The sequence below is a fragment of the Hypanus sabinus genome, chromosome 17, assembly GCF_030144855.1.
Source record: "Hypanus sabinus isolate sHypSab1 chromosome 17, sHypSab1.hap1, whole genome shotgun sequence".
NCBI classification, from domain to species: domain Eukaryota; kingdom Metazoa; phylum Chordata; class Chondrichthyes; order Myliobatiformes; family Dasyatidae; genus Hypanus; species Hypanus sabinus.
The window spans coordinates 10,974,326-10,995,506 of NC_082722.1; the positions used below are offsets into that span (position 1 = coordinate 10,974,326).

Below are 21,181 nucleotides of genomic sequence, written 5' to 3' on the forward strand. Positions count from 1 at the left end.
AGAGGGACTTCAGAGATCTCATGCAGGATTCTCTAAAGGTTAACTTGCAGGTTGAGTTGGTAAGGAAGGCAAGTACAACTTTAGCATTCATTTTGAGAAGACTAGAATATAAAAAAAAGGATGTAATGCTGAAGCTTTATAATGCTGACATTTGTCAGACTGCTATGTAGAGTATTGTAAGCAGTTCTGGGCTCCTTGAAAGGATGTGCTGGCATTACAGAGGGTCCAGAAGAGGTTCACGAGAATGATCCTGAGAATGAAAGGGTTAATGTATGAGGAGTGCTTGATGGCACTGGGCCAGTACTCGCTGGAGTTTGGAAGAACCAAGGGTGATCTCATTGAAATCTATCGAATATTGAAAGTCCTGGATAGAGTAAATCTGAAGAGGGTATTTCCTATGGTGGGTGAATCCAGCACCAGAGGGCACAGCCTCAGAATAGAAGGATGTCCCTTTAGAGCAGAGATGAGGAGAAATTTCTTTAGCCAGAGGTTGGTGAATCTGTGAAATTCATTGCCACAAATGGCTGTGGAGGCTGCCATCGGGTACATTTAAAGTGGAAGTTGATAGGTTCTTGATTAGCGAGGATGGCAACGATTACAGGGAGAAAGTAGGAGAATGGGGTTGAAACACGTAATAAATCAGTCATGGTGGAGTGGCAGAGCAGACTCATTGGGCTGAATGCTGCTCTTGTGTCAAATGGGCCTTCAGAATGCACTGGAGAGTGTAGACTCTGCACTCTGGAGTGGGGCTTGAATCTCGAAGTAGGACAGAGTCTCCTGCTGAATCCAAGCTGATTAAGCCACTGCTTCCCTGCTGGATGAACTCACATTGAGGTGATTTAAGAGGACTTTGTTGAATGCCACTTGACTGTGCTGGTTCAAGTGGTGTGGAGAATCACTGTTGGTTTCTAATCTCCAACTGATGGCATGAACATTGATTTCTCTAATTTCTAGAAATCTGTCCCTCTTCCCCCTTCTTTCTTTTAACATTCCATATTCTGACTCCAGATCACCTCTTATCATCTTCTCACCTGCCCATCACCAGCTCTGGTGATCCGCCTCCTTCCCCTTCCCCATGGTCTGTTCTCCTCCCCTTTCAGATTCTTCCTTCTTCAGGCCTTCACCTCTTCCACCTATCACCCACCCCCCCCACCCCGCTCCTTATTTCATCCCCACCTCACCTCATCTTAAATATCAAATGCCAGCCTTCCTCTCCCCCCACCTTCTTGTTCTGGCTTCTTCACCCTTCCTTTCCAGTCCTGATGAAGAGAGTTTTCCCAAGTTGTCGACTGTTTATTCCCTCCGAAAATGCTGCCAGACCTGGAGTTCCTCCGGCATTTGTGAGAGTTGCTCTGGATTTCCAGCATCTGCAGAATCCCTTGTGTGTCAGGAATGTTTGCTGCCTGAGGTTGTGAAACTTCCATCACTAGAATTTTCCTTTGACCTTCAGATGTTGCTACTACCAAGCAGTCTGATACACAATGGGTTAAAGTTAATCCCACATCAAATAACATCAATTAAGAGGCAGCAGCTGCTCAGAACAGAAGGGGGCAGATGAGCACTTTAGAAAGGTTAATAGTTTGTGGCCTGCCACTGAGGCTTCACACACAATGCAAGGCAGGTACCTTCCTGCATACAACCCCTTTACAGAAGCACATCAAGTGAGCAGGTGCAGATTTTATAGTGGGTCCTCTGGTGAGCTGGCTTCTGTGTTTCCCTCTGTCCTTGTGGAATGGCCCAGTAGATCAGTGTTTAGCTTTTTCTGAGCCTACCCTGGAGTAGATTTCTGAAGAGCTTCCTTCTGTCTGATAAAGGGGAGTTGCTGGGGTGACTGAAGGTTTGGTCTGGGGACCTCCAACCTCGCAGGTGCACTGGTTGTGAAGATGCTGGAAACTGGGTAAGAAACTCTTGAGGTAGGACACTGTTTGCTTTCAATTTCTCTCTGAAAGCACTGCAGGACACTCAAATCTGATCAGAGTTTTAATGTGCAGGATACTAACAACTTGGTGGCTGATTTTTGTTATCAATATCGGTTGGAAGGGTAGGGTGGAACTTATTTCAAGTGAAAACATGAGAGACTGTACATGGTGGAATCTGGAGCACAGATGTCCCACAGGAATAACAGGTCGAGCAGCATCCATTCCAAAAAGTGAACTATTCCTTTCCTCCCACAGATGCTGGTGGACTCACTGAGTTCCTCCGGCAGATTGTTACTTAAAACAGAAATGCTTTCATGAAACAAGATCCACTTATGTTATCCTAAGCAGCACATGAGGTTTTCCATACAGAATGTTTTGGAGCTCAAACACAGTGCATGTCCCCTGAATGTTGAATAGTGGGTGAAGTGCCATCTCCATGTGTTATGGAACTTGTACCAAATGAATTAAGATGTGGATCAGAAATAGAGCACTACTGCATAAAAGGTCCATTCATTTTGTCCATGCCAAGCCCCATCAACCTACATTTGGACCCTAGCACTCCCATCCATGTACTTTCCAAATTTCCCTTAAATGTTGAAATCAAACCCATGTCCACTATTTATGCTGGCAGATCATCCCACACGCTCACCACCCTCTGATTGAAGTTCCCACTCATGTCCCTATTAAATATTTCATCTTTCACCCATAACCTATGACCTTTAGTTGTAGTCTCACCCAACCTCAGTGGAATAAGCCTGCTTGCAATTACCCTGTCTATACCCTCATCAGTTTGTATAGCTCTCTCAAATCTCCCCTCATTCTCCTACGCTCTAGGGAATAAAGTCCAAACTTATTCAACCTTTCCCTATAACTCAGGTTCTCAAATCCTGTCAACATCCTTGTTCAAAGTTCAAAGTAAGTTTATTATCAAAGTGCATATATGTCACCATATACAACCCTGAGATTCATTTTCTTTCAATAACGCAAATAACCATAATAGAGTCAATGAAAGACTGCACTAACAGGGTGGACAGCCAGTGTGCAAAAGACATCAAACTAAGCAAATATAAAAAGAAATAAATTAATATAATAATAAATAAATAAGCAATAAATAGCGAAAATATGAGAGTCCTTGAAAGTGAGTTCATGGGTTAAAGATGGCATTGGAGCTGTGCTTTTCCGTACAGTCACAAGTATTAAACGAGTAGAGCAGGGCTAAGCCTGTATATTTTATCTGGACTCTTTTGAACTTTTTAATATCTTTCTATTAGGTATTTGACCATAACTGGAATAAATACTTCAAATTAGGCCTCACCAGCATTTTACACAACTTCACCATAACATGATCTCTTTAAACTGAGGGATGCACATAATGTGATGGATTGACAACACCTGATGTTAAACCTGTGAATCTTCAGGCAGGTGTATGGGATGGTCTCCAACTCTCTCACACCAAGTAAAGAGCTGATAATCACAGAGTGGTACAGCATGAAACAGCCCAACATGTCCATGCCATTCATCCACCATCTATGCCATTCCTGTTTACCTACATTAGACCCATGTCCCATGCTGTGCCTAATTGAGTGTCTCAATGCCTCTTAAATGTAATATAACCATATAACAATTACAGCATGGAAACAGGCCATCTCGGCCCTTCTAGTCCGTGCCAAACACTTACTCTCACCTAGTCCCACCTACCTGCACTCAGCCCATAACACTCCATTCCTTTCCTATCCATATACCTATCCAATTTTTTTAAGTGACAAAAATTGATTGTATTGTATCATTGTACAATGATTGTATCAGATTCCACCAGTTTCTCTCACAGCACATTTCAGATATCAATCACCCTCTATGTGTAAAAAAAAAAGAACTTGCCCCTAACATTACCCTTAAATCTACTTAAAACCATGCTCCCTTGTTTTTGACGCTGGAAGAAGATTCTATCTATCTTGTTCATGCATCTCACGATCTTATACATTTCTATGAGGTCACCACTCAGTGTCTTTTGCTTCAGGGTAAACAAGCCCAGCCTGTCAGTCCAAGACTAGCTTCTCCCAAGCCAAACAATATCCTGGTGAACCCTCTCCAAATTTTCTGAGTGACCTTATAAACTATGATCAGAGGGACATGTACAAGTGGGCTCAATCACCAGTTTCTCATTTGAGCTAAATTGCCTGAGGGTAAGGCATTGGATGACATCTCTATCCATTGTTCACTCCTCCCCCATAAAAGCTAATCACTTCCTATGGAAAAAGTTGGACAATTTCACCTTGCATCCACAGTGTTTGATGTGTCTAGGCCTGTATTGGTTGGAGTTTAGAAAAATGAGTGGAGATCACACAGAGAGTGGTGAGTGTGTGGAATGCACTGCTGGCAGTGGTAGTGGAAGCAGTTACAATAGCCTCTTCGACAGGTACATGAAACTAAGAAAATTAGAGGACTATGCACTAGGGTAATTCCAGGCAGTTTCTAGAGTAGATTACATGGTTGGCACAACATTGTGGGCCAAAGGGTCTGTAATGTGCTGTAGATTTCTATGTTCTATCTCATTAAAGCATAACACATATCTAACTAGAGTGCATGTGAAGAGGAAGGAGTCTACAACCAGAGGCAACATACTCAAGTCCCCTTAGAACAAAGATGAGGTGAATTTCTTTAGCCAGAGAGTGGTGAATCTGCAGAATTTATTGCCATAGACAGCTGTGGAGGCCACATCATTGGGTATATTTAAAGTAAAGGTTGATAGGTTCTTGATTAGTAAAACCATCAAAGTTTATGTGGAGAAGACGGGGTGGGGAATGAGAGGGAAAGATCAGCCATGATTGTTTGGCAGAGCAGACTTGATGAGTTGAATAGCCTAATACCTCTCCAATGTATCGTGGTCATAAATGAATGAGAACAATTGATTGAAACATATAAGATGCAGAGAGATTGTTGAGAGCGTATTTTCACAACGGATCACTCTTTAAAAATAAAATGTGGCCCATTTATCATAGATGAAGTGATCTTTTTCTGAGGGTGGTAATTCCTTTGAAACTTTTTTCAAAGGGTGCTGAAGGAGGGTACTTTGAATATTTTTAAGGCAAAGAGAGAGAGAGAGATTCTTGATAAGCAAGAAGATGTTATGAATGTTAGGTAGGAATGTAGTTCTCAGATAGTCAGATCAGCTGAGAACAGGTTTGAAGGGCTCAACTACTAATTCATCAGTTTGTGTTTTGCTTTTAAGGTCAAACACATGGAAAATGTATAACAAGAGGTTCTTTAAATGTTACAATGATATTTGACAATATTATTTCTGGTAAATATCAGTTAATCCGTACTTACAAACTGTGTGATGTTCGCTTTACACACTGTGTGTGATGCTTGCTTTTTTTTTAGTAATTTATTTTTTATTGAAGTTCATCATCAAACAAACATTTACATAAGATGTATCTCAAATACTGTACATATATATCATATTTGCCACAAATCTCCACATATTTATCTGAGGTATACACATAGAAAAGAGGGAAAAAAAGAACAAGCAAAAGGAGAAAACTATGTACAAGTAGGGAGTGATCTTTTTTTTACGACATATTCATTGATTTGTGAGAATAAAATCAGGCCTATGAGGTGTTATGTAATTAAACCAATTTTCCCAGTAAGAATCAAATTGTTCCAGCTTATGATTAACTTATGATCATCTCCATTTTGCAAATGTCCATTGTAATTTCCATCCGTGCCTTTAAAGTTGGGCTCTCCTGTGATAACCATTTCCTGGTAAGAGTCTTTTTACCAGCCACCAACAGTATATACATTAAATATTTATCTCTTTTCAACCATTCTTGAGGTAAATACCCAAAATATATGGTCTTACTTTCTAAGGGTATTTCACATTTAAAAATGTCTTGTAGGGCATTGTGTATCCCACTTCAATAGTCTTTGGTAACGGGGCAATCCCAGAAAATATGATAATGGTTTGCATTTTGATTTCCACAATTTCTCCAGCAGACAGGCAGGTTACTATCATAATGGGATTTCTGAGAGGGTGTAATAAAATATCTTATCAAGTTTTTCATCCAAGCTCCCTCCATTTCTGTGAACTGGTACACTGGGATTGCCCCATTATCAAAGACTATTGGAGTGTTGGACTATTCCCCTTCCCACTCTTCCAGTTGAATGTCAGTGTTGCTGTTAAATGTGAGTGATAGTACGGTACTAATGTTAATTGAATGTTTCAGTAAGCTATAGCATTTTGCTGCAATTTCAGCTGGAGGAGCAGAAACATCAGCAGATGGTTCAACAGGAACAGCTAACAGCCTGCAATAAATGATAGGCCCAACAGTGAGCACCAAATGATTTACTGGGATGCTACCTATTCAAAAATCAAGCAACAAACAGCACAAATGCCTGTTGCCATCTCAACCATGTCATTTCCTTTAAAACGATTAATTGATAGGCAATAGCCTTTTAGATTTGTGACAAACATTGAAACATCCTAATGAAGGGGAGAGACTGTAATCCTAGAAAAGTGACTGGTTATCTAACGCGGGATTTAAAATTATGAAGTGACTTATTATAGATAGGTGAGGGAGATACTTTAACTTAAGCAGGTCAATAATGGGGAACATCTACAGCTAATAAATGCAATTAGTGATGCAATTTTATAATATTTACTCACTGTGCAGGGAATTTAGATCAACAGTAACAATTCCTGCCCTGCAAGATCCTACAAATAGCAGTTGGGAGGGTTTGCAATTCCAGCCTACTTTTAGTAATTTGAATGTTGGCCAGGTTGCCTTAAGAAATCCATGCAGACTAAGATGCCAATTAGAACACAAGGGTGGTATCCAGAGGAGTGTGTTAATAATCTGAGTTAGGGCTGAAAAATGCTGGGATAAGGAATGGTTGCCTTGAAGCTGTCACTAGTGTCATAAAAACCTAACCTGTATCCTTGCCATCCTGTGTATCTCCAGGCTTCAAGAGGGTGATTAACAGCTTTTTAAGTCACTGAGATGTTTTGCTCTGCTACAGAAACTCAGGCTACTGGTGAGAAAGGTCCTCTCTGTCACATCCTTAATGCACAGCTGGAGTCTCAATATCTCCACATGCTGATCTCACCGTGGTGCAGACAAGATGGTAGTGCAGCTTCTCAGGGTGCAGGTTTGTCCAAAAAACAAGGGTCTGGGGAGAGATCCGACGACCTTGTAACACCATGTGTAACACCAGACTCTGTGGTCTGCATGGACACAAGCTGAGATGAACTGAAAATCACCATCTTGGTGAAAGACGCACGTTTGTCTGCTCAAGACTTGATGGTCTCCCGGTGTACTGTCTGCCACTGAACTGGCGTGTTCCAAGCTGTAGGAGTATGTGTTCAGGCACACACTGAAGCTCGGTGTAGCCAACACAGAGATTCTGTGGGGGAAAGGCCACGATGTAGGGTTTCCATAAAATTGTACTGATACCTCTCTGAAACAAGCCCTTTAACCAACCTGCAGACTGACCACTACCCAGCTGTCTTCACTAATCCTATACTCAATCCATTTCATTCCTATCCACTCCAACCAGACTCCACCACTCATCCACATGTTAGGGCAATGTACAGTGGCCAATTAACCTATCATCTAATGTGAGAGCGAGCCCGCACAGTCACAGGGAGAATGTGTAAGCTCCACAGAGACAGCTCCAAGAGTCAGGACTGAAGCTAGGTCACTGTAGCTGTGAGCCAGTGGCCATGCCAGCATTCCCATTGGCATTGGCTGCTCCTGGACCCTTAGACCCGGCGTGGATAAAATATTGGAGAATATAATTGTATATATATATATAAACAATATATATTTATTATATAACAATTATATATTTATTAATATATAAATATCGTGAATGAGTGTTAGACACAGAGAATGCAGACACTGTAATATCATTGTATAATTGTATAAGATCGATTTGGGGGGGAAAACTCATTTGAAAGTACCACCAGTTTGTTAGGATTTAAATGCCAGTAATGCCAGCATATCCTGATTCATATTTTGATTGACTCTTTTTAACTACTGGGACCAGAGTATATTTTAAGAGGGTAGGTTGAGTGAGGTTGACTTTTCCCTTTGGAATGAAGGAGGATTAGAGGTGACTTGATAAAGGTGTATAAGATGATAAGAGGCACAGATTGAATGGTTAGCCAGAGACTTTTTCCCAAGGCAGAAAAAGTTAATGCAAGAGGGAATAATTTTAAAGTGATCAGAGGAAAGTGTAGGGAGGATGTCAGAGGTAAGTTTTTTTACACAGTGAGTGGAACAGCCAGAGTTGGTGGTAGGGGCAGATATATTAGGGGTATTTAATAAGCTCATGGATGATGGAAAAGTTGAGGGTGATGTGGGAGGGCAGGTTAGATTGATCTTGGAGTAGGTTAAAAGGTCGGGACAGCATCATTAACTGAAGGGCCTGTACTGTGCTGTAATGATCTATGTTTTACTTTGAGTTGTGTCTTAGCATGTTTAAAAAGCCACAACTGGAGGAATAATGAGGTGCATCTGATCTGAACGGTGACCCCTTCCAGCACAATAGCTCCTTGACACTGAAGAGTGCAAAACTCCATGTGGATCAGAGACTAAAAGATCTCTCTGTCATCTGTTCCAGGTTATGCAGGTGGTACGGGAGCAGATCACACGGACACTGGCGACCAAACCCACCTCCCTCGAGCTGTTTCGCAACAAGGTCAATGCCCTGAACTACAGTGAAATTCTCAAATTACGGCAGACAGAAAGGATGCATCAGGAGGAGACTCTGGCACCACCAGTCCTGTAAGAGTTTAACACGGCCTTGTTGACTGTGACATGAAGTGGAAATGAGATGAGCAAAGATTTGAGATGTTTCAAGAACATACCTAAGCCTTTCTATCTTCCAGGTATCAGTGACCTTGTCAGCTGGCAAAAGATGAGGTGGACTGGGTTCTTTCTTATTTTGCTGGGTCCCACAGTTAGAATTCAACATGTTTTAAACATTGTCCTGAGTTACTGATCTTTGTTTTGGAGAAGAAGCATCACTCTCACTGTCATGAAGTGATTACTTCTGATGTGCACATGGATTTCATTAAGATGAAGCTCTAATACTGCCTAAATTGTTTATCTTCAACTTCCAATTTGCTCATCACCATGTTCTTTCCTATCTCTGTAATCTCTTCGGGTCCAATAAGCATTTCAGATTTCTGCACTCCTCCATTTCTGGCAGGGTTTTCTAACCTTTCTTATGCCAGGGACCCTTACTGTTAATGGGGGGGGGGGGTGGAATCTTTGGACCCCAAGATGGAAATCCTTGGACTATTGGTTTATTGTCGATCACTCCCCCATTGTGCTTTCAGCTGCCAAAGCTCTGAACTGTGGAATTCCCTCCCAAACTTCTCCTCCTCTCAAAAACCCATTGAAAACATTAGAACCTATTTCAGTGACCACCTGCCCTAATACTTGCAAGATTATTGCAATCTGGTGCTAATGATAGACAAGAATTGGTTTGTAAAAGCTGGAGAGATTCCAACTCATAATTTCCCTCAACTCCTTCAAGTTCTACACCCACTTGGGCTGTTCATGCTCTCGAATGATAGCAGTGAACAGGAGGACCTGGTGTATTGGGATTGTAAAATGAAATGAATAGGACAATATTGTGTCCATTGGGTCCATTCTTTATATTCAGATTGAATGGGCAGAGATTTGGCCCTTTGTACAATGGGAGTGAATATGGACTACTGGAGTTTACAGTGCATTGAAATAGAGGAAAGAGCTTGAGCCATTAGTAATGCAAATGAAGAGGCATTTTGGAAGAGGATTCTGATGGTATCAGTGTATACATGCATTATATCAGAAGTATGTGCCTCTGTGTGTGTCAGTTTGTGTACATGCACATGCACAGTTGAATACATACCTATGTCTGCCTGTATAACACACATCTCTTCGGTTGCACAGGGAGCTGAGAGAGAGATTGAAACCAGAGCTGATGGAATTGATCAAACAGCAGCGCCTCAATCGTCTGTGTGATGGGACACTCTTCCGCAAGATCAGCAGCCGCCGGCGCCAAGGTACGCTCTCCAAGACTTGAGGCTGGTTCCTCCACTGCCTCTCACCCCTCTTTAGGACAATTATCCCGGGAGTGAAGGGGTTAATATATGAGCTATGTTTGATGGCTCTGGGCCAATTCTTGCTAGAGCTTGGAAGAATGAGGGGAGATCTCATTGAAACCTATTGAATTTAGAAAGACCTAGACAGCGACTTGGTCCGCTTCTAACACCTCCGTCCCCTTTCTCAATCTCTCTGCTTACATTTCTGGAGACAAACTGTTGAACGACATCTTTTATAAGCCTACTGATTCCCACGGTTATCTCAAACTTACCTCTTCCATCCTGTGTCCTGTAAAAATGCTGTTCCCTTTTCTCAGTTTAATCATCTCCACCGCATCTGTTCCCAGGATGGAGCTTTCCTCTCCAAGACATCAGAGATTTCCTCCTTTTTCAAAGATCGGTGTTTCCCTTCCACCACTATTGATGCTGCCCTCACCTGCATTGCCTCCATTTCCCAAACATCTGCATTCATCCCATGTTCCCTCCGACTTAACAGGGATAGAGTTCCTCTTGTCCTTACCTGCCCATGAGCCTCCAGAAAACACATCATACCCCCGATTTCCACAGGGATCACTCCCTCCATCATTCCTTTGTCCATTCATCCCTCCCCACTAATCTCCCTTCTGGCACTTACCCCACCTAAGCAGCCAAAGTGCTACACCTGCCCATTCGCCTCCTCCCTCACCTCAATTCAGGACCTCAAACAATCCTCCCAGGTGAGGCAGCACTTCAGCTGTGAATCTGCTGGGATCATCTATTGCTTCCAGTGCTCCTGATGTGGCCTCCTCTGCAAAAGGTGAGGTCCATCATAAATAAGGGGACTGCTTCATTAAGCACCTTCACTCTATCTGCCAAAAGTGGAACTTTCCAGTGGCCAGATATTTTAGTTCTTATTCCCATTCCCATTCCAACATGTCAGTCCATGGCCTCCTCTTGTGCCACAATGAAGCCGCCCCCAAGGTGGAGGAGCAACATCTTGTATTCTGTCTTGGTAGCTTCCAACCTGATAGCATGAATATCGGTTTTGACTTCCAGTAAAAAATTTCTGCTACCCTCCCCTCTTCTTCCATTCCCCACTCTGTCCCCTTATCTCCTCTCACCTGCCTATCACCTTCCCCTGGGTCCCCTCTTCCTTCACTTTCTCCTACAGTCCACTCCTCTCCTATCAGATCCTTCCCCTCCAGTCCTTCACCTATCTCCTTCCAGCTATCCATCTTCCCCTCCCCCTCCTTTTTATTTTGGCATCCTTCCCCCTTCCATCCAGTCCGAAGAAGGATCTCAACCTGAAATGTCAACTGTTTATTCATTTCCATAAATGCTGCCTGAACCGCTGAGCTCCTCCAGTATCTTGTGTGTGTTGCTTTGGAATTCCAGCATCTGCAGACTTCCTTGTGTTTAGATAGAGTGAACTTGGATAGGATGTTTCTTATAGTGGGGGAGTCTAGGACCAAAAATAGAAGTATGTCCCTTTAGAACCGAGAAGAGAAGGAATTTTTTTAGCCAGAGGGTGGTGAATCTGTGGAATTCGTTGCCACAGATGGCTATGGAGGCCAAGTCATTGGGTATATTTAAAACATTAAAGGTTATGGAGAGGATGGGATGAAAGGGATAATAAATCAACCATGATGGAATGCGGAGCAGATTTGAATGGCTTAATTTTGTCTCTTATGGTCTTGCTCTTGTTACATACCCCGTAACTGGGTCACTTACCAGCAAAGATAGAGAGGTCCGTTGAAGTCTGATGGTACTGTTTTTAACAGTATTTATTGATAAAAATACACAAAAATATTATCAATGCAAACATACAGACAATATACGTCGTCAGTACTAAATCTAAAAGCGCGGGTATAATAATAATCAATAAGAAATAGCTCTATTGTTGTCTAGGGGATAATCTATTGTCCGATGGAAATATAAAAGTCACTCAAGTTCATTCAAGCTGCAGCTTTTGGTTGGAGAGAAAGACGGATGTTTAAGTTACCCATTCCTTTTATGATGTCAATTCTTTGAGAGTCATTGGGGGCTGATTTCCCCTTTGTTGTTAGCTAAAGCCGTTCTCCTGTGGCAAGGCCCACAAATTCCGAGGCAAATGGAAAAAGACGCACGTGGCTTTCCACCAGCTTTCGCTATTACGCTGTTACAGGATTTCAAGGGTTTTTTCTGGTGCGTCTGAGGGGCTGTTCCCACAGACCCTCTTTTATCCCCAATCACGGGGTCTCAGATGTCACTCAGGCTGGGGAGGATGCCATCCCCCAACCAGCCCACGTTGCCTGATTCCTTGAGGGCATCAATAAATAGCACAGCGCTCAATACACAATTCTGTCTCCAAGGGACAATAGCAGTTATCAATGGTTCCGCCTTTCGGAGGCCAGGACACATTCCAAACTCTTTGTGGATTCTGCATGTCTTTCTCTCATTTCCTGGGTCTCCTGACCTGACTTAATAGTGATCTTGCGATTCTCAAAAAGGAGGGGGGGGGGGGAGCAAAGGCGTAACACTCTTGTGAAGGAGCTGGTTCTTGATGCACAGTGTTTTCTGATGCATTTTCCAATGTAAAGCCCACTGTAAAATGTAATTTAGGGTTGTTCATGTATCAGGGCAGCCATGGGCCCAGAGGTATGACCTTTAATCCCATCACATGAGCTGGGCAAACTGAATTCAAGGAACTGAGTAGTTCTGAATGAAAGTTTAGCCAAAAATTTAGTCGTAGTTACAGTAATGTGAATCTACAGGAAATTCCCATCCAGTTCACAACCATCCTAAGAGGACACGGCATGCTTGCGTGAAAGTTGACAATTCGGGTCAAGACCTTTCCTGATTCCAGTGAAGGATCTCAGCCTGAATGAGCAACTCTTTATTAATCTCCATTGATGCTGCCTGACCTACAGTGTTCCTCCAGCAGTTAGTGTGTGTTGCTCTGTGTGATTTCCAGCATCTGCAGAATCTAGTGTGCTAATGATTTGCAGTAACTCGAGTTGGGATAACAGAATGGTGCACAGATTGTAATATAATTTGAGGTCATGCAAAGAGAAATGCTGAAATGATAATAAAGGAATAACCAACAGAGGTAGAGTTCAGACTCGGAGAACATGGCAGCATCCCTGGGAAAGCGGTGATTGCTTCTGATGAAGGCGTTTTTGTATGCTGATCTATCTGCATTTCAAAGCCTGGTTCTTGCCTTCATTGTGGTGGTAAGGGTTGGGGGACTGGTTGTGAATGTGCAGCAAGTGTTTCACTTTAAGGATGCACCCCCACTGTGTGATTTTACATTTTGCCTGGTTAATGGTTTGGGTTAAAGGTCAGATGGATAGCCTTCTGCAAAAGACTTGAGGTAAAACTGATGGAGTAATTTGCAGAGAGGAAGTATATTGTCCCCCCAGGGGGAGGGGGAGAAGGTTTATAGCCCTGTCCTGCTTCCGCTATTGGCAGTTTATTGCTGTGAAATTACCCAGCATGAATTCCTGGAGTACAGCTAATACGTGGCTGTAACCAACCCCTCCCCCTCCCTAAGTGATGAGAGTGACTTTGAGATTAGAATCAATATTATTAAATTGGAAGTGGAGGCTGACTCTTTGAAAGCTGCTGTGCCTCATTAGAAGTGGATTTGATTTTCATTCTAGTGATAATATGCTTGGATTTAATTTGAATTGCCAACCTTGTTGCAAGCAAACTGTAAGTTAGGCCCTTTGATCCTAGCCTGCAGAAACTGCCTCCACCCCACAGCCTGCTTTATTCCAGGAGAATAGTGGATGACGAACTTTGACCAATTAGTATTGGGTGGTACAGTGGAACAGCTAGAGGTGGTGCTGTCTTGTAGCTTTGACAGTCGGGGTTCGACTCTGGCCTCAGGTACTGTCTGAGTTAATCATGAGATTCTGCAGAAGCTGGAAATCTAGAGCAGCACAAATAAAATGTGGGAGGAACTTCTCTGGACAGAAACAAGCATTTGATGTTTTGGGCTGACCTGCTGAAGAGTCTTGGCTGGAAATGCCAACTGTTCCAGGACCTTTTACTTTACTTACTTTACTTTATTGTCACCAAACAATTGATACTAGAGTGTACAAATCATCACAGCGATATTTGATTCTGCGCTTTGCGCTCCCTGAAGTACAAACCAAAGTAAAATTCAAATTATAAATCATAATTAGAAAACAGAAAAGGGAAAGTCTGGTCCGGATATTTAGGAGGCCCAGATCCGGGTCAGGATCCGTTCAGCAGTCTTATCACAGTTGGAAAGAAGCTGTTCCCAAATCTGGCTGTACGAATCTTCAAGCTCCTGAACCTTCTCCCAGAGGGAAGTGGGACAAAAAGTGTGTTGGCTGGGTGGGACTTATCCTTGATTATCCTGGCTGCACTGCTCTGACAGCGTGTGGTGTAAAGTGAGTCCAAGGATGGAAGATTGGTTTGTGTGATGTGCTGGGCTATGTTCACGATCTTCTGCAGCTTCTTCCGGTCTTGGACAGGACAACTTCCATAGAAGAATGGAATGCATTCTACGGTGGATTTCCCTAGAAGAATGCATTCTACAGTGCATCTATAAAAATTAGTGAGGGTTCCTGCAGCACTTTATGTCTGTTTTAAGATTTCCCCGTGACTGCATGGGCTTCCTTGGTTTCTCTGTATTAATACCTCAAGCTGGTATAGGGGGGATCACAGTTCAGTATTTGTCTTTGGACAAGGTTACTCAGAAACCCCAACTCAGAGGTTTTAACATTTCTTGAAGAGCTGAATATTTTGAGCTTCCCTTCTGTGAATGAGAAGGTGTCAGGTTATTGGCCTCCAGTAGGTTATCACTAGCAAATCTAGTGTATTCAGAGAGTGAATGGAATGTAGAGCACACCTTCTCAAGGTGAATGGCTGAGTGATGTATCCACAGACAGAGAGAATTAGAAGATGCACAACTGGGGTTAGATGAAGGAGCACTGCAAGTAACATAAGCATCAGGAACTGGATACCAAGCAGTGGTAAATTCTCTGTGCAAGCTGGATGGAGTGGCAACAAAGCTTTTCACTGTAACTTGGAATATTTAATTTATTTATAGATACAGCACAGTACAGTCCTTCCAGCCCAACACACCCACAATTACACCCATGTGACCAATTAACATGCTAACTCATACAAGAAAAAAAATCTGTAGATGCTGGAAACCCAAGCAAAACACGCGTGCACACATGCACATACACACGCATGCACACACGGATGCTGGAAATTCAAGCAACACACTCAAAATGCTGGTGACCAGGCAGCATCTATAGGAAGAAGTACAGTCGACATTTCAGGCCGAGACCCTTAAACCCTGCCCCCCATATAACCCTCCACCTTAAATTCCTCCATATACCTGTCTAGTAGTCTCTTAAACTTCACTAGTGTATCTACCTCCACCGACTCAGGCAGTGCATTCCACGCACCAACCACTCTCTGAGTAAAAAACCTTCCTCTAATATCCCCCTTGAACTTTTCTCCCTTTACCTTAAAGCCATGTCCTCTTGTATTGAGCAGTGGTGCCCTGACTGTCCACTCTATCTATTCCTCTTAATATCTTGTATACCTCTGTTATGTCTCCTCTCATCCTCCTCCTCTGCAGAGAATAAAGCCCTAGCTCCCTTAATCTCTGAGATGCATACTCACTAAACCAGGCAGCATCCTGGTAAATCTCCTCTGTACCCTTTCCAATGCTTTCACATCCTTCCTATAGTGAGGCGACCAGAACTGGACACAGTACTCCAAGTTTGGCCTAACCAGAGTTTTATAGAGCTGCATCACTGCCCCGTGAGTCTTAAACTCTATTCCTCGACTTATGAAAGCTAACACCCCATAAGCTTTCTTAACTACCCTATCTAGCTGTGAGGCAATTTTCAGGGATCTGTGGACACATACACCCAGATCCCTCTGCTCTTCCACACTCCCAAGTATCCTGCCATTTACTTAGTACTCTGCCTTGGAGTTTGATCTTCCGAAGCGTACCACCTCACACTTCTCCGGCTTGAACTCCATCTGCCACTTCTGCATTCTATCAATGTCTCTCTGCAATCTTCGACAATCCTCAACACTATCCACAACACCACCCTTTGTGTCGTCTGCAGACTTGCCAACCCACCCTTCTGCCCCCATATCCATGTCATTAATAAAAATCACGAAAAGTAGAGGTCCCAGAACCGATCCTTGTGGGACACCACTAGTCACAACCCTCCAATCCGAATGTACTCCCTCCACCACAACCCTCTGGTTTCTGCAGGCAAGCCAATTCTGAATCCACCTGGCCAAACTTCCCTGGATCCCATGCCTTCTGAATAACTGAAAGAAAAGATAGTAAAAGATTTGAAGTGGGAGGGGGAAATCTGAAATGATAAGAGAAGACAGGAGGGTGAGGGATGAAGCTAAGAGCTGAAAAGTTGATTGGCAAGAGGGATACACAGCTGGAGAAGGGGAAGGATCATGGGATGGGAGGCCTATGGAAAAAGAACGGGTGAGGGGAGCACCAGAGGGAGATGGAGAACATGCAAGGAGTGATTGTGAGAGGGGCAGAGAGAAGGAAAAAAGGAGAGGAGAAAAGGGGGGGAATAAATAAATAAGGGATGGGATAAGAAGGGGAGGAGGGGCATTAACGGAAGTTAGAGAAATCAATGTTCATGCCATCAGGTTGGAGGCTACCCAGGTGGAATATCAGATGTTGTTCCTCCAACCTGAGTGTGGTTTCATCTTGATGGTAGAGGAGGCCATGGAAAGACGTATCAGAATGGGAATGGGACATGGAATTAAAATGAGTGGCCACTGGGAGATCCTGCTTTCTCTGGTGGACAAAGCGTAGGTAACACACACACATATATGTTGGAGGTACTCAGCAGGCTGCTGAGTTCTTCCAGCATTTTGTGTGTGTAACATACTAACCCATACATCTTTGGAATGTGGGCAGAAACTGGAGCATGGAAAGGAAACCACGTGGATAACATTACAAACTCCCTACCGATAATGGTGGAAAATGAAGCTGCAGTTCCTGGCACTATCCACTAGACCACCGTGTTGTGTAAACAATTCAGTGCCTGTCAACTTGAATAGCAAACAGCTTACCATAGTTTCTCCAGCAGAGATGAAGGGCTAGACCGAGGTGTGGAGGGTTAATCTTTCCCTTCTGTTTAATCTGCAGATAAGCTATGGTACTGTCGCCTGTCACCCAACCACAAGGTCCTTCACTATGGAGACGTGGACGAAGGAGTGGAGAACCCTGCCATCGAGTACCTGCAGGAGAAGAGTGCGTATCACTCCGGAATATTCCAGAAGCAGACACAGCCCTTCATTCTAGCCCTGATGTGTAAAAGTGCAGTTTTAGTGGTGAAGCACAGTCAGAATGGTGATTCATCCATGTAGCACGAATGTGGTTTTAGGGAAATTGCTGGGTACAGGGAGAAATAAATAGAACGGTAGATTGATGGAAGTGGATAAGGTAAAATGAAGCCCTAAAACCAGCACTGAGCAGAAGACTTGATCTCTTTTGTTTCTACATTAAGTTTTATGTAAGTCTTTGAAGGTGATCATCTTGTATGAAAGATGCAGTCATCTCCCTCCAAAGTATCTCACAGCTACTGACCAGCCCCTCATCTCATGCCCACTACATTAATTTAAAAATTTAAAAACAATTGTTATCCTACAACTATCAGGCTCCTGAACCAGTGAGGATAACTTCGCTCCCCTCAACTGATTCAACAAACTATAGACTAACTTTCAAAGACTCTACAATTCATGATCTCAGTATTATTTAATTCTTTTATTTGCACAATTTGCCTTTTGCACATTGGATGTCCATCAATTTGTTTATGTGTAGTTTTTTCATAAATTCTTTTGTAGTTCTTTGTTTTTCTGTAAATGCCTGCAAAAAGGAATCTACAGGTAGTATATGGTAACATACACATGACATGGGTGTGCACATAGCACAACACAAGGCCCTTCGGCAAGGAAACCAAGAGCAAAAACCTTCCCAAAAAATCATCCAGAAACATGTACAACTAGTGTCAATGGAGCCTTGCCCTAATATTCACTCCATAATGTTGTTTCCCCTCTCCAAGAGATGACAAACATAATTACTTGAGCACTGTTTCCCTCAGGTTACTATTCAGAAGTGAGAGGTGACAAGAACTTGAGAAAGGGTATAGGGAGAATGTTTCCTCTTTTGGGAGGAAGCAGAAGTAGATTTTACTGCTTAAAAATATTGAGGCACCCATTTAAGGTGGAGATGAAGGGTCCTCACAGCTCCCTTTTACAAAGGCCAGAGGAGGCAGTTTCTTTGAATATTTTCAAGCTACAAATAGATAATCAGGGTGTAAGAGGTTAACAGAAGTAGTTGAGAACACAGAGTTGTGATAAAATTGTGATTTTATTGACGAAGAAGCCTGGTGACCTACTCCTGTTTCTAGTTTGTAAATAAGCATCTTTTGGCTTGGCAGACTGTGAACTGGAACATATTGCCTTCAAGTAGATTGAATAGTAACCTTAAAAAAGAGAATTGGATAAACATTTAAAGGAAAAGGAATGGAGGCAGAATTAATTGGATTTTTTCACCGTAGCAGATGAGTAATAGTGTGCCCTGTCAGACCTGCCCTGCTCTGGAACTCCATGATTTGAGCTCCATTCAATCTTGAGGCCAGGTTGCCCAGAGGTCTGCATCTATTGGTCTGAGAGGGAGTCAGATAGTGTTACTTAGGGTAAATTTTGAGCTGCGTCACAACCTGACTGAACTCTTTTGCCATTCCTCTAGTTCCTGTGGCAGATATTAAAGCCCTGGTGACTGGGAAAGACTGCCCCCACATGAAGGAGAAGAGCACGATGAAACAGAATCGGGTGAGTCCAACCTGTGGCGTGCAGAGCCAGCCAACCCTGAGGGAGCCACCCTCACAATTACCAAGACACTGTATGTGTAAACATCCCTGGGAATAAGTGGTGAGCTGCCCACAGCTCTGGTTAGATGCCATCCCTGGGCCTCAAAACTGTTCTAGTTTTGATGTCAGAACAGGCAGGTAATGGGGTCTACAAGTCTGTAAGAGAATTGGCAAAATAAAACTTTTATTTAAAAAGGGAGACAGAAAAGAGGAAACCATAGGACAATTACCCCAACAATTAAACTTGGAAAAATGTTGAAAACTATTCTTTCTATGAGATCTTGGACAATAAGACCATGAGACGTAGGAGCAAAATTAGGACATTTGACTCGTTGAGTCTGTCCCATCATTTTATCCTGGCTGCCTTCTTCCCTTAATCTCAGTAATCAAATACCTATCAAACTCTGCTTTAAATATACCCAAAAACTTATCCTCCACACCCCTCTGTGGCAATGAATTCCACAGATACGCCATCCGCTGGCTAAAGAAATTCTTTCTCTTTTTTTTGTTCTAAGGGAATGTCCTTCTATCCTGTGGCTGTGCCCTTTGGCCCTAGACTATCCCACTTTTAGAAGTGTCCACTCTACATCCACTCTGTCCAGTCCTTTAAACATTTAGTAGGTTTACACCACACTTTTGCACCGCAACATTTAGTAGGTTTACTCACTTTACACCGTACACTGTCGGAGCAGTGCTGCCAGGATAATCAAGGATACGACCCACCCAGCCAACACACTTTTTGTCCCTCTTCCCTCCGGGAGAAGTGCAGAATCAAATATCGCTGTGATGATTGTACGCTCTAGTATCAGTTGTTTGGTGACAATAAAGTAAAGTTTCCATGAGATCCCCTCCCCCCACCTTGCTTGTTAAAGGAATTCTAGCAGGACTTTGTAGAAAATTTTAATTGAAGTACACTGCTACCTCATTTAGAGGTTAGAATGTTGTTGTATTCAAAGGTTCCTTTTTACTATCAAAGTACGTATGCAATATACAATTCTGAGATTCATCTTCTCCAGATAGCCATGAAACAAAGAAAACCTTGGAAGACATTGAAAGAAAGACATAAACCCCACCCTCCTCTGCACAAAAAAAATAAACAAAACTGGCAAACCCCAAACCCTCAACCCCCTTCCTTGCACAAAATTAACAGGTTGCCCAGAAAATGGCAGCTAAAACATCAAACCCCAAACCCTCTGTGGCACTGGAATAGAGGGTTGGACAGGATGGGGTAGTATCCACCAGAGTTTAGCTGAGTGAGAAGGGAGTTTGTTAAACTGAGGTGCGAAGGCCTTGAGAAGATCTGGACAAGATCAATGCAGACAGGATGTTTCCTCTTGTGGAAGAATCTAAAACTAGGGGAAAGGTCAATCTGGTTAAACCATAGTCATGGGGCTCTCTGACTAATCCTGTCTAAAGACAACTTGCAGCTCCCATTGAAGGTAGTAAAGAGATATTTTTTTGTTCTCTCAAGGCATCATGAGGCTTTGGAAGAGAGTGGTAAATGAAAAGTCTATGAATATTGATAAGGGATTGAAAAGTTACTGTGAATAAACAGGAATGCAGCATTGAGGTTACATTTAGATCAGCCATGATTTTATTGAATAACAGGACAAACCAGCTGATTCTTATTCCTAATTCATAGGGATTTGTTCTGCAGGCTTGGGGTCATTCATAGTCATGGTCTGATGAATTAGGATCAGCAAAAAACAAACTGCGTTCAGAAATTCAGTTGGCTGAGCAGCATCTGATACAGAGTCTCAACCGAAGAAATCGGTACTTCCTTTCCTCTCACAGATGATGCTTGACGCATTGAGTTCTTCTAGCAGTTTGTTTCTTGTTGCAGAATCTAGCATCTGCAGTGACTTCTGTCTTTGAATTAGAATCTCCTTTGCCCACCTTTGGTTTCACACCACAGTCCACACTTAGTTTGAGGTGTCCTTTAGAGAATTAGACTCAGGTGACTCCCTCTTTAAAGTCTCAATAATGACAAGCATTTGTAGTGCACCTTTGATGTGGAGAAAGAGCTCAGCTTTAACGCCACTTTTAAAATCTGACACCATGCCTCACAGGCAAATATTAGAACATGTGACTAAAACTCAATCAAGGAGATAAGCTTCAATAAGTAACACAAAAAATAACACAGGAAGAATGAGTTTGGCGGCAGGGAAAATTCCAGAGCTTGGACTCGCGGCTGAAGGAGAAATTAAAATGGGTTTAGACAGAAATTGTGTACAGTGTGCTCCAAGCAGTGGAGAATGGACAGCCATTCATTATAGTGAAGAATTACTTCTTAAAGTCAC

At 42.8% G+C, this 21,181-nt stretch overlaps 1 protein-coding gene across 2 annotated transcripts in view; it reads left to right on the plus strand.

The window, feature by feature from the left end:
- The window catches only part of elmo3 (engulfment and cell motility 3), a 139,755-nt gene that overhangs the window by 101,169 nt on the left and 17,405 nt on the right, over positions 1-21,181 (plus strand). For both annotated transcript variants that reach the window (XM_059992528.1, XM_059992526.1), the window contains exons 16-19: positions 8,541-8,704; positions 9,860-9,972; positions 17,156-17,260; positions 18,761-18,843. In XM_059992528.1, coding sequence (XP_059848511.1) covers positions 8,541-8,704; positions 9,860-9,972; positions 17,156-17,260; positions 18,761-18,843 — 465 coding nt within the window. The remainder of the gene's footprint in view (positions 1-8,540; positions 8,705-9,859; positions 9,973-17,155; positions 17,261-18,760; positions 18,844-21,181) is intronic.